General features: G+C 34.6%; 1 protein-coding gene across 1 annotated transcript in view; it reads left to right on the top strand.

Annotated features, from left to right (window-relative positions):
- The first annotated feature begins 554 nt into the window (after window positions 1–554).
- LOC139694109 (nascent polypeptide-associated complex subunit alpha, muscle-specific form-like) overlaps window positions 555–13731 on the top strand; it is a 105492-nt gene continuing 92315 nt past the window's right edge. The window contains exons 1-2 of the mRNA XM_071592538.1: window positions 555–693; window positions 857–949. Of these exons, the coding sequence (XP_071448639.1) occupies window positions 555–693; window positions 857–949 (232 nt within the window). The remainder of the gene's footprint in view (window positions 694–856; window positions 950–13731) is intronic.

Raw genomic sequence — 13731 nt, 5'->3', positions numbered from 1 at the left:
AAAAAAAACAAATTATGACCCATAACTTTCTTCATAAAAGTTGACAAATATTCTATTTAGAGGGTCCCATGATATTCCGCGTCTTTTGAGGAACATATTTTTACCATGAAAATAATCAGTGAGAAGGAACCCATAAATCCATCTGGGCAGTAATAATAAAATATTTTTTCATGCTTGTTAGGTTGAAAAATCATTTTCTCATCAAGCTCGGCAAAATCGTATCTTCATAATAATATTTTGTCTTGTGAAATACAGCGAATATCATTCAAATCATTAAACATGTCAAACATGAGACTGTTGCATTTACGGAGGCCACTTCTAAAATAACGGACCTGATGAGCAATGCAGTGGGAAAATTAAAACTGCCGCCATTTCCAAGCGCCCCCTATAGACGAAGCTTGATTTAGAGTATAAAATAATTGAATTATTTAGAATTTATATACACAGCTGGCAGTTGAAAAATTCATCATTTTTAATTTTATTGTTACATGTTTTCATGTGTCAATTCTCTGAACCTTTGAAAAGATTTGAAAAATATTTAAGTGCTGCCAAATATGGATAGTGGCAGAACGAGAACTACGGTACCAAATATCGTCTTGTATAGTTTCCATGACAAGGTGACGTCACAACTCTGTTTAGCATTTGTATTTAAAAAGACTGAACGTATTAGGTATCAAGGAGCATTCAAACAAGGTTTATCATGATTTTATTTCAATAAGATTAATTAATTTTATTACATATTAAACTATCGTATTTTACCACAAAAGTTGATGGTCTCGCAATTAGGTTCAGTGTGTCATGGCTGACAGAACAAAGCATGTGGGTGTAACGCCTGTAAATAATCCTCTTCTTTCAGCAGCTGGGAGTCTATTTCCTTATGAAAATTTCGCATCTGCAGCACAATTGGTTCCAATTTCTCAAAGAGGCCCATCTATTCCGCTGTCAGAAGGTATGTCTTTATTTAAACAATTGTCTGTTAGAGATTCGTCGTATCCTATTACGTGGCTCACTTTGTATATCCCGGCAAGTGTAACTTGAAGGAATTGGAAGGAAAAGGGTATATAATGATATATTTTCCCCAATTTATTTCTTCTTTTGGCCTTGAATACTGCTCGATGCTGTCATATTTTATAATTTGATTGTTTGTCGACGACGTCGTCTGCACACTATAACCACGATGACAATCACCACAATAATAGCTATTAGCAGCAGGACTCCCAACACTATGGCAGTTATTTCCCCAGTAGTTAGCGAACCTGGAAATGAATAATATGATTACTTTATATTTTGCAGTACGATTCAATTTCCTAGAAAAAGTCAATGTGTGAACTTGCCAGCAAGATAATGCTCAAGATTTGGTGCTGAATTCATTCAGTACTAAAAACAGTGGTGTTAGATGAATTTGGCATTTGGAGAAATTATATTCCCAATTGAATGCTATAGCATTCAAATACTTAGGTGGGTATTGAAGTTATGTTATGTGGTAAGGGAGATAATTATAATCTTTATTTACTGTTATCCCGTTTTACAGAGGTCTTAAAATGAGAGTCTGCCTTATTTTTTGAAAAGAAATTGTTTGTTAGGAGAGCTTATTAATCGAAATTAACAATGAAATTCATAGTTTTGTTAAACTGGCGCTATTTTGAGTGATTGACACTTCCTTTGCAAGTGATGTTAGTATTATCGATTTGCGGTCAAGGTATTCTCTCTTCTTCATCGTCATGTTTCTATGCCATTTCCCTATGCCACTAAAAGGCAACCAATCCATTAGTAAATCTCAGGTCACCCTGTAGACCTTCGGTAGCTTATTGAATAAGTAAGTTTAGGCATCGTTTTAGTTAGGCATCAACGCAACGAAGTTTGCTATATGTTATTTTCTTTCAGAAAGGGAGAACTTTCAAAAGATGCAGTACTAAATGATAATTTCCTCACTGCTTCATTCATATTCTTAAATTGTCATTGATCTTAATCACATTAGGTGATATTACTGATGATTTTAGAACTCTCTGTTTGACAGCCGTTTAAATAGATGTAATTATATCTTATGAAATATAATTATCCATTAAAAAAATAGAAAGCCATTCATACACTACTGAAATGGCTGTTTGGCAAGCAATTGTTTTATGCAAAAGTACTTTTCAAAGAATTTTTTTCAAATTCAAAATTTGTTGAACTTAAATATATATTAATAAACTACAGAAAACCATTTTTAGTTAACCAGTTATCATATTGCACTAACCAAATGCTCAAGTCATAAGTTTGCAAAGAGTAAATAGTAAGCATAAATTCATAAGGGTCTTTTCCTACATGGCGTACGTATTTAACTTAATTTGCTATTACAGGCAATTGGATTGAGTTAATATAAAAGGGTGACATGTTTGCCAACCATATTACTACCTCAACTTGAACTCTGAAATATTTTGTAAGTACTCGTATTGGGATTCTGAATAATTCATTATAAAAAGAGCATGATGAAAGTGGGTGGTTTACTAGTGAAAAATCATTCTTTAGGAAGTATTACCCAATGCTTGAAATTAGTCCTCCTGACTGGAGATAGATAGCGTTTTTATTAATACTGATTTAATGATCAAGTAACACAGTTTAATGTTTCCTTACTGTATTTGAATGTTCTAAGTGCCACTGTATTTTCACAAGCTATTTTTCATGAGTTCAGTGCCCACAGGCTACTAATGCATGACCAGGAAAATTGTAAATGGTATCTAATTCCACAAGCAATCGTCCATCATGTTTGGTGCAAGGAATGTATTTAATTTGGGATGAAATTGCCATTAGCTAAATTAAACTTGCAGCCTTAATTTCTTGCATGCACCAAATTCTGAGTATTTTTAAGCTGCAAAGTAATGTCATGTGGATCAAGTTAGGCATTGTTGGCTCTCTTAGTAGAATTTAAGCATATAGTTGTTCCTAGTGTTTTATCATGAATGTCATGAACTAGTTTTTAAAAGATCATTTATCAAATATGTATTTAAAAACTACTCTAAAAAAATCATATCATCTCTTAGGTTTCACTGTCATTACAGGTATAAAGTTGAAAGTTAAAAGCCCATTTTACAAAATTCTAGTGGATTTCAAATTACATCGAGGTGCCTTTGTAATATCAATTTTATCCTTCTCTTAGAAAAATACATGGTTACTCATTGCTCTTCAGGAGCACTCTGGAAATGTGAAGTGTGCAATAGATTTCAATGCTTCCTTTTCTTTATAAAGACTGAATTAAAGCGCATGGATAATGAATTCTCTCGGTAACTTTGAGCACTGCTATGTGATCACCTAATTTTATTAGCAGAGTGGCAACATCAGAAAGATGTCACATTTCTTTTTGTGGATAGGTCAGATATTGATTAAAAGCATGTACATATGATTTGAAATCATGATTTTTTTTCTCTGCACAAATAATAAGAATTTGTATTCTTTCTTGGATATATTTTGTTTGTTTACTATCATGACTTCCTTTAATTCTGTTAGGTGTTTAATTTTGTGGGGTCATCTTTTGTTCCTTTGCTCTCTGTAAATTATGTGAGAGAAGGGAGAGAAATTGGGAAGAAGTTTGACTTGGCTATGGTTTATTTCAAATTTTTTCATGTTGACATTATAGGATTTGAGATGCTCAATTCTCTCACTTTCGACACACAAATAATTACTATTATTTATTGTCTGTTAACTTTTTTTGCATCCATAAATTCGGGTTGTTTTCAAATTCTTCAATTTTTTCCTTTAATTGATCTTATAATGATCAGTTACGCTGTCTTTCCTTTAAAAATGAATGCAATCGTGATAATGGAATGAAAAAGATTAGTACAATATGGATGGTAATTGCTATTTCAGCAATGAAATATTTGAGCTTAGTGCAAGTATTAGGGCAAGATCATCAAAATATATTGTATTGATATGAACTGCCTCCATTGATTATTTTATCAATGCTGCCCGGCTACAAATTTTTACTTTTGTTTATCTGAAAAATTGTATCTGTAGATTATACGAATGAGTAATTGTTTGAGATTAGGTGGACAGGTTGTCAGCAACCAGTGATAGTGAAGTGGGGAGAAATGGGAAGGGGGCTGAGCGGAAAATGGGGATTTTACGAAATGTTGAAGTTCATGGTGGAAATGGAGTGGGTAGTCTGTATTAAGCATTTGGCAATGCTGTATTTTTCTGATCTGTTGTGTTTTTAGTGGGCTAAATGTTCTTTGAATCTGATGCCTTGGCATTCAAGTTGTCCTGTATGTTTTTTTTTGAAAGGTGTGGGGAATTTAAGTTTATGTATGCCACATTTCCGAAGGGTAACAGTAACATCTTTGGAAAGGAAAAGCTGGTTTTAAAAATTAAATTTGATCAAATTAGAGATTGATACTTGTATTTTTTGAGGGTTTAGTGGGTCAAGTGCTTGTTGTAACCTAGGATGATGGCTTTGTTTTCTGTGTGTTGGAAGTTCTTTTGAGAAAACATTTTTATCAAGTGGTATTGAGGGAAGATAGTGAATACACAAATGGAAGGTGGAATATTTGTTTTTATAGTGATGGTAGGAATATCTAAGGATTTGAAGGTCTGAATGTGATGATTTCCAAAATATTTTGAAAGACAACATATTTTTGGGTTGTTTTTTTATTAAAAACATATTAAAAACAGTTATGGCAGTTTATAAAAAATAGAGATTAGTTGGTAGTGTGTAGTTTGGGGCTAAGGTTAATTTGAGCCATGTTAGTTATGGTATAGGAGTACAGTGGTGTGTGAAGCCAAGGTTGGCCAAACCAAGGCAAGCAATGAAATACTAGGAGGAGAAACATTGAGAAAATATCCCTAATATTTTGAGACACCGATACTAAAGAGGGTGGTGACAATTGTATTCGTCATTTGTGGTATGGTAGTGTTGTGTGTGTATTAAGTGACTTTTGGCCAAGGGATCTCTTCAAATCAAGGTGATGCTCTGAACACCCTCAGCTAAAATGTGTGGTTCACAAGAACCAGAGCGTTTTGAAAGACTGCAAGTGAAACATGAAAAGGAAATATCCCTCTTGCACTGAATGTGTGGAAAGCAAATTACTGTGGACTTGGTAACAGCTTATTTCTACCCTAGCCTATTTAACCAACTTTGAAATTGGGGGATGGTAAGATATTATTTTATCATCCTGTGCAAAAAAAGTAAAGTTGGAAGAGGAGAAAAGGGATTTAAGAGGTTGTAATTGTGAGGAAACTTCAGCATAGGAGAATACTCGGTATATGTCTGGTGGTGCTGATTATTGGTAGACTCTTTTAAAATCAGAAAATGGGCATTGTAGGTAGGGTGGCATGATATGGTGTCAACTGTACTGTGAAACTTGAGCAACTCTAATTTGCTGTCCATATTGAAAACTTTTAAATAATCATAAATTTCATGTTCAAACTTGTTATTTGATCGTATCTGGCCCTCAAGTATTCTACCATTTCCCGGCAGTCCAGAAATAAATTTTATTTCATTCTGAGAACCCATCTTGGAATTGCTTATAGAAGGTGGCATTTCATAGGTGTTAAAAGGGTTCATTTCATATTGCCATCCCATTTTACTAAGTGATGGCTAATTACTAATGTCAACACAAAACCTCATTGACATTGGGGGTCAACATAACAGTTTCAGGTTTAACTTTGTGGGATTCCTTCATGATGGGGGTAAAGAAAGAAACCTTGCCCTTACGCATAAAGATTTAATATTTCACGATCATGGTTTCAATGCGCAGACCTGATGATGATGACAGTATTGAAACCATGGTCCTGAAATATTAAATCTTTATGTGGAAGTGTAAAGTTTCTTTCTTTACCCTCATCATTGAGGGTCAATATTGTTGTCATACAGTGGTACCTATGTTTCAAATTTCTCTAGTACGAGTATAATGGAGTATGACTTGAAAGTGATTGTAAAAGCCAAGACATCTGTGGCAATGAGCTTCAGTAAAATTACTTTGTTTTGTCAGGCTGTAATTACTGCCGACCATTGATGAAAACCTTTTTAGGTTTAATCTTTGCATAACTGCTGAAGAATTGAAGGATTGATAAATTTAGTTTTTTTTTACTTTCTGAAAATCCCAATAAGATTTACTCTTTAAGGAATGTCATGGTGGTCCATAACCATGACCAATGAAATGAAGCTGTAGCACCTATCCACCCTTTGTCTTTCATGCTCTAGTGTTCATTTTTTAATCTAGAAAAACATCTTACTAAGTAAAATATATTAATTTCAAATGACAAAACAAAATAACTACAAAAATACTGCAAAAATGGCAATTTTCATCCATATTAAACTGAAAACCATGAATTTAGGATCACTAGTGATGTGGTCACCCTGTATTAGCAAGCAAAATGTCCAGCATGCATGTGGTCATACAGCAAGATAATGACTGAACATTGGATATGTAATCCTTGGCAATAAATGTATGAAAGTATTTTTGAAAAAGCAGATTCAAAATGCCTAAAAAATAATTCGGTCATTTTTAAATGATTACTTCAGCACCTGAAATTTGCTGTGCCATAATTACTTATGTAACACTCGTGTGCTGTAACGATGACACTTATGTATCAGCTTTATTGTTGTTTCAGTTTGTTTTTGTTAAGTAGACACAACCATTCACTTTCATCCTTGCATAAAGTAGGGAGTTGTAGTTTAGGGTAAACAATATCAGCCTTTTGAATTCTATTCAGTAATGTCTGCTTGCTTGCTGCCTCACATATTTTTATGTGCGTTAATGTAGTTTTTTGGTGACACCACATTGTAATCATCTTACTCAAGATCCTTAAACCTATGCTAAACTATGAGGCAGAGTTTTAATACATAATTGACCTTAGGCGATGTATGAATTAATTCTTATATTTTATAATTTTGTCTTTGAATGGTACTGTAAGTGTGATTTTTGACCAAAGTTATCAACATTTTTTATGTGATATGCATGGATAAATTAATGCTTTTACCCATTTATGATTGTTTATGACTATTTGAGGTTTATTATACGTGCTTGCTTATTTTAAAAATTAAATGTACTTAGTGAGGCATGTTGAAACAAAAGTAATATCTTCGGATATCCCCCTGTGCACCAAAATATATTCTAGAAGTTAATGTGATTTTAATACTCATTTCAATGCTGTGAAAAAATTTTTAGAAAAGGATTTATGGTACCATATGACGTCGAAATACCTTCTTTTTCACCAGGCAAAAATATTTCACATTTTACATTGTTGATTACTTTTATGTGCAAAATGTACTGTTACAACTTGTTTGAAGTGAGTGTGATGGGATCCCTATTAGCAAACCTCTTTGAAGCCTATTAGATAGGTAATATTTCAATGAATGTTAGCTACAAGTTTAATTTTCATGATAATGAAATTTAACTAATAACTCTTTGGTTTCTCCTTTTTCTTAATTCATATTTCCTTGTTATATCCTGTAGTATTAGAATTTTATTTTCTTATTCCAAAGAAACTGCGGGAGATGCCGCAACAGTAACTTTTAACTGAGTCTTTTGATAAGTACTACTAATTGGTGCTTAGGACAGTATTATAACCGTTGGAATGTCATAATGTTGTTGTTTTGTGGCATTGTCATTGCTCTTTTTCGGAAATGGAATCTAGTCCTTATTTTTAAAGAATATTATTTGAAGAAATACTTGCCTACATCAACTTTGCATTTTCTGTAATTTCCTTGCAAATCAACTGCATTGATTTCAATGATCTTTTCACAACATGAAGCTTGCAGGTACACTTTCACCTCTTCCTTTGTCCCTGCATAAAAGGACCCAAAGCGTATTCCAATTGGTGGTTGGGCACTAATTTTCAGCAGCCCTGGTTTTCGAAAGAAAATGGGTTAGAAAATTTATATAGGTTGGGAAAGGATAAATTTATCAACCGTTTTTATTGCTATTATATTGCTGTGAAGTATGCATAATTTAGTTCAATTGTGATTAAAAGCATAATAAAAACATAACTCATAAAAATTGGTCAGAAGAATTTAATAACTTTCCATTGCAATGAGCATTCTAGAATATACAATTCCTCAAATTGTTTTGCTGTTATCATAATTTCAATATGTTAAAGGAATTCATTACCTAAGGATGTTACTGATTTCTAAAATTTGAATTCTTGGGAGCTGTGTGTTCTTCAGGTAGGAAAATTAAAATTGAACAATCTCTTTCATAATAATTGCAATTCCAAAAATATTGATGATAAATGATCTTGTGCTATCCTGGCATATCTGTTGGGTGAAATCCTCTCGGGTCTTCCACCGGGTTAGTCTCTCTCAAATGCTGCCAACAAAACCAGACAAAAATTTGTGAAATGGCATTGAGCCCTGTCCAAGTTGGTTTTGAAATGTCGGCAGCAAAAAGAGACTAACATGGTGGAAAACCAGATAGGATTTCGCTCAAAATTGTTGTACTCTCATTTTGAATAGGTAATACATAAGAGTTTTGCAATTTGCATTCGTAATATATCAGTTCATAGACCCTCACAAGACATATTTAAAACAAAATTGAACCCCATATGTTGAAACCACAAAACCATACCTGAGGTTTCTCGGTGTATTTTTGATAAATTCTTTTTCATTATATGCTAAGATAGTTTACTCTGGTACCTCTGCCCATTCATCATTTTAGACTTTCCGGGATAATTATCAAAATGGACCAGTTATTTCTAGTGTCTTTTTCACTTTATCATAAAAATTTATTATACAGTTATATTAAGTGCAGAGCATCCAAATAAAATGATTTCATAATGTCTGCAGTAGGTCAATAGAAATTAGAGAGCATGATAAAGTTAGACTGTGGATGCAATAGACAGAATGAGCGCTGTTGTGTGGATTTTAAACCCCAGTTAGGTCACTTTCAATCCATTTCATTTTTCCTAAATACTGAAAATGCCAGTGGTCATTGGTAATTTAGGTCTCACCTGATTCGTCATCTTGTACAGTTACCTCTGCAGCCCAATAAGCTGACTGGCATTTCCAGGTATCGATTGCATCTTTACAGGACCTTGTTATTGTGTATGAGCATGATGGTCTCGAAGTGTCAGATTCCTGTAATATAATTTGCTCTTTAATAGCCCTGGTCAAAAACAAAGCCCGATTTACATGATTATTCTTGAAACATGTTGCCTTGAGAAAAAATTCTTAGCATGTCATTATACTAATAGCTATTCTGAGAACCAGAGAGACTTCATATTGTATTTAGTTCATCTGTAACGTTCAGTAAAATGAAGTATTGATCTCTGCCATTTGACTGAGGTGAGAAGAGTTAAGAGTACAATTTCTAGTTTTTTTTTAATTGAAACATTAAAGCTTTATTACTTAAAGTGCTAAAATGATGGGTCATCCAATAGTGCCTCTTGAACTTGGGTGAAATATGTTGTTGATATATAGGCATTCCAAAAGCAATTCAGATGATTAAATTTATTGCTCTGCTCACAATGTAAAGCACCAATAGGGTTATCTGTTTAATATCTCATCCAGTGGACTTTGTGCTAAACCTGAGAAATGGTCTTAGCAGAACACAACTACTGACCAAAGTCACACCACAGAAATTCTGTGTAGGCTATCAAATTTGAGTAATTTTATTTGAAATCTTTCATCCTAGTCAGTGCAATGTGATCTCTTCAACTTAGGAAAAATAATATCTTTGCTTTCTACAAAATAAACTTTATTCGTCGACTAGTTTCGTTTACACTGTAACATCATCAGGACTAGTGGTACAATATACATTTTTCTGAGTTATATACATAAAAATGTATATTGCTATATATTGCATCAGGACTAGTAAATGTATATTGTACCACTAGTCTTGATGATGTTACAGTGTAAACGAAACTAGTCGATAAATCAAGTTTATTTTGTAGAAAGCAAAGATATTATTTTTCCTAAGTTAAAAATGGAATTCTACAAAGTTAAGGCCTCAACCATTCAGTGCAGTGATCTCTTCAGCTAATCGTGAGCTCCTATTTTAAGGTGTGATATTTAGTATATTATCGTGTAGTCCATAGTGCTTAGAACTGTCACAGTTCTAAGAGCCAAGTTGTTTAGAGACAGTATTCCAGGGAATTTATTCAGCCAGTTTGTTATGGCAGGATATTAAACTCGTTTGTTAGTTAAAATACTTATTGGCTCAAATTTATTTATTGCTATGGCTCAACACAGCCTCAATGAAATTGATTATTTGGTAAGCACTATTATCACTAGGAATTATATGCATCTTCAGGGATAAGAATAGAGTTGTATTTTTACTTGGTATTGACCATGAGTTGTTCTAAGTGCATGTCTGATGCCGAGTTTCTTTCTTGTTCATCTGTACTTTGGTGTGGCAATTCTGCTTGGTTGAAATACATGCTAACACAATGTGCACAATAATCACCAATCCCAAAGTCCTTGTAATTCTAGGAAAATTGACATTTCAGCAGTATTCCTGGAAGCTAAAAATTGAATTAAAAACGAACAGAAAAAAAGATCTGGTTTTTAGAAAATTGAAACCAGCCCTTAGGCATTTTGACACTTTCAGTGAACATTGAATGATATTTTGAAAGTAATAGTTTTTTATTAAGATTCTCTCATATCTCTGAGACTACTCTAGGGCTGAGCTGCTCGAAATCTTCACTACTTAATTTTGAAGCCCCACAGCAATTTTGTTTTCGAATTAGTGCCTTTTTTTAGAGTTGGAATATATTTTTTCTCTTTTTTTGTCCTTCATTGTTAAGCCTATCTGGCTTGTCACTCTTGGATAACTGGCCGTTAAAGAGGAGGATGTGGAAATAATATCATGGGGCTACCTTAATGCATACGAATCCTGTGAAAACGGTAAATTTACCTTATTCTTAAGTAACTAAAAATCCTTAAACTCTAATTACCCTAAACAAACAATCGGCATTGACAAACATCTTAAGAGGAATTGTGTCATCAGCTTCTGTAGAAGCAGGCAAGAAATAATTTTCCAATGTATTTTCGGTCGCGACACGAATTGTAACCTCTCTGATAAATATAGTATTGCGCGTACTCAAGATCGCGTAACCATCGTATTTCAAAGAATAGTGCTCGATATCATAGTTTTTCTGTTGCGATTTGGAATGTAAATACTTTAAAATGCTACAAGGGAACAAAAGGGTAGGGACCAGGGGAATGGAGGAGGACACACTGGAGAAGAGGTGACGGTCCGAGCAGCAAAGCAGCTCTCTCCCCCCTTCTCCATAAGCCGTAGGGAGCTCTTTCCGGCTAAAATCGGGGCTTACCATTTGACCAATAGTGATCGCCGCACTTCTCGTGGCGACGCCGTCAGGGCCTTGTGCCGACAGTGTGATGTTAGTCGCCGATCCAACTCCGACAGAAAATGGAATGACCACCAAAACTTCAACACGAATCGTCCTCCCAGGTGCCAGCGTCCACCTGAATTAAGAAATTATTTTGTAGCTGCGATTAAAAATTCGAGAACCTAAAATTATCTGTGAGGTAAATTTGTGGTATCAATGTCAATAGTTTATTATGTACAATTTTGTGATACCGCCGAATTTATGAATATGACGATAATTCATCATAAGTCGGGTCATGAATTTTGTTGTTGTAAAAGTTTTCATCGAAAAATTATTGATCGGAAAACTCATTAAGGACCAATCTAGGAAATCAGTCCAATATACCCTCTGTAGATAATGAGCTCCAGCCTCTAGAACTAGTGAATATCAATACTCTGATCATTTAGTTAATACAATCATCTTTCGACTCGCAGATTGTGTCTAGCCATTCATCTAATCAATGAAATACGTGATTTTGAGTCGATAACAACGCTGTGTACATCTATTCAATGGATATTCATTAATCTCCATGATGTCCTTTTTAAACTATCTATTCCGCACTGAGGAAGCTTATATCTCAAGCTCCAAAATCAGATTTCTCTGTCACCATTTAGCTTAATGATAGGGACTTATTGAACATCACAATGACATACCGTGGTTTTAAAACGAACATGTGGTCCTTGTCCTCCTCTTCTATGGATCTAATGTTAACTTCTTTATTTCTCCTTACTCAGTGAATCCACGGTCTATCGTGGGTATTTATAGCGTAGAGACTTACGTGATCTTCCATAATTTTTCCTCCTATGTGCCCGTTCGGTAATTATGTTCATGTATTTTTCCTTATTCGTGTGGAAGTAAACTTTAACTAAAGGAATTTTTCGTGTCCTGGTGAATACATAGCAGATTCCTGCTGTTCGAAGGAAAACCTATTGCTTCACAAATTTACTGGATGCTATAAACTTTTCGACGGAAAATTTAAATGCTGACAATTTGAACTACCCGTCACTATTGTTCGTTGCCAGTTTTGGCCTACAGGTCACTTGAAGCGGGGATATAGCTGGTGTTGCGCTCCTTTGTTGCTTACTTATATAATTTCGAGAACTGGAGGATCCTTAATTAATCGGAGCTACGATAGGAGCGCAGTACAGTCAAGTTTTCCATTCCGAAGGGGCACTCTGCGGAGATGTTTGGCTCTGACATATAGATGTTATGTAATTTTGAAATCGAAAAAACATCGGGGAAAATTGTTTTAGAACTGGAATCTGGTACCTAAAGTGATACCAAAATTGAGAGCATCATGGTATCTAGCTCATTTCAGTGTCGCACCGGTGACCTTTAAAGTGTTAGGGACCACATATGGCGTGTCAGAATATCAAATGCTTTATTCCAAGCACGTGGATGGAGTCATCGCAAAGTTAATCATGTGTGACGTTCATCGTAGATGTCTACCTTTGTAGCTACGTTTTTTGTGAGACATAGTGAGTGGTTTGTGACATTTCGTCTGGTTGTGAATTACCCTTGCAGTTGCTATTATTCTTCAATTTCCGAATGAAAATGTATAGCACTTAGATCAGAATTTCATTATTTAATAGGTTAGTTTGATTTCTGCTAGAGGACAACCTACAGCGAAGGGGAACACGATTGCCAGATAGGACTCTACTCACCCTCTTACTCTTAGGGTAACTACATATACTCTTGACTTTTCGCTCACGTATCCTCCTTGTAGAGATAGGGCGATGGGGGTCATTCGGGCATGCTTTGAATTATGGTCCAGAATTGTTCAAGCAATAAAGAGTGTGTGGAGAATGTCCGTTCGTGTACACACACACAAAATAAAGAGCACAGGTGTGACCAGTTAAAAACATGACACACCAAAAATAAATAGTTTATATTGAAATTTGCGAATAATGCAACCACCTTCAATGGAAGGATGGGAATTGTTGAAGAAGGGACACGTCGAAGAAAGTGATTGTGCCACCAAAGGTGTCACAAGATGTCTATCTACTTTTTAATTGGAGGAACTGGAGATATGGATGGAAGTCGTTGGGGAACTCATAAAATCAGTTTGCAGATGACCTAGCCAAGACCATTTTAGCAAGCAAGCCAAGGGGTTACAAGCATTGCTTGAGCTAATTAGAAAATGAGTGTGATAGATTAGTGATGAGAGTCAATATTAAAAACAGTGATAATGAAGTTCTCGAGAAAAAGGAAAGCTAAACTAAATTTTAAAATACTACCTTGATCAAAAATTTCCCGGAATTCATTCAGAAAATTAAAAATACAAGTTTATTCATCTAAATCTATATTGTCCCCTTCAAAGTAATCCCCATCGACTGCAACACACTTATGCCAGCGCTTGATCCAATCCTCGAAACATTTTTTATATTCGGTTTTCGGTATGTCCATCAGTGCTTCCTGCGATTTTTC

The sequence above is a fragment of the Hetaerina americana genome, unplaced genomic scaffold (assembly GCF_022747635.1).
Source record: "Hetaerina americana unplaced genomic scaffold, ioHetAmer1.1.p SCAF_5, whole genome shotgun sequence".
Taxonomy (NCBI): Eukaryota; Metazoa; Arthropoda; class Insecta; order Odonata; family Calopterygidae; genus Hetaerina; species Hetaerina americana.
Note: the sequence above shows the minus strand (reverse complement) of the source record. Positions and strands in the feature narration are given on the sequence as shown.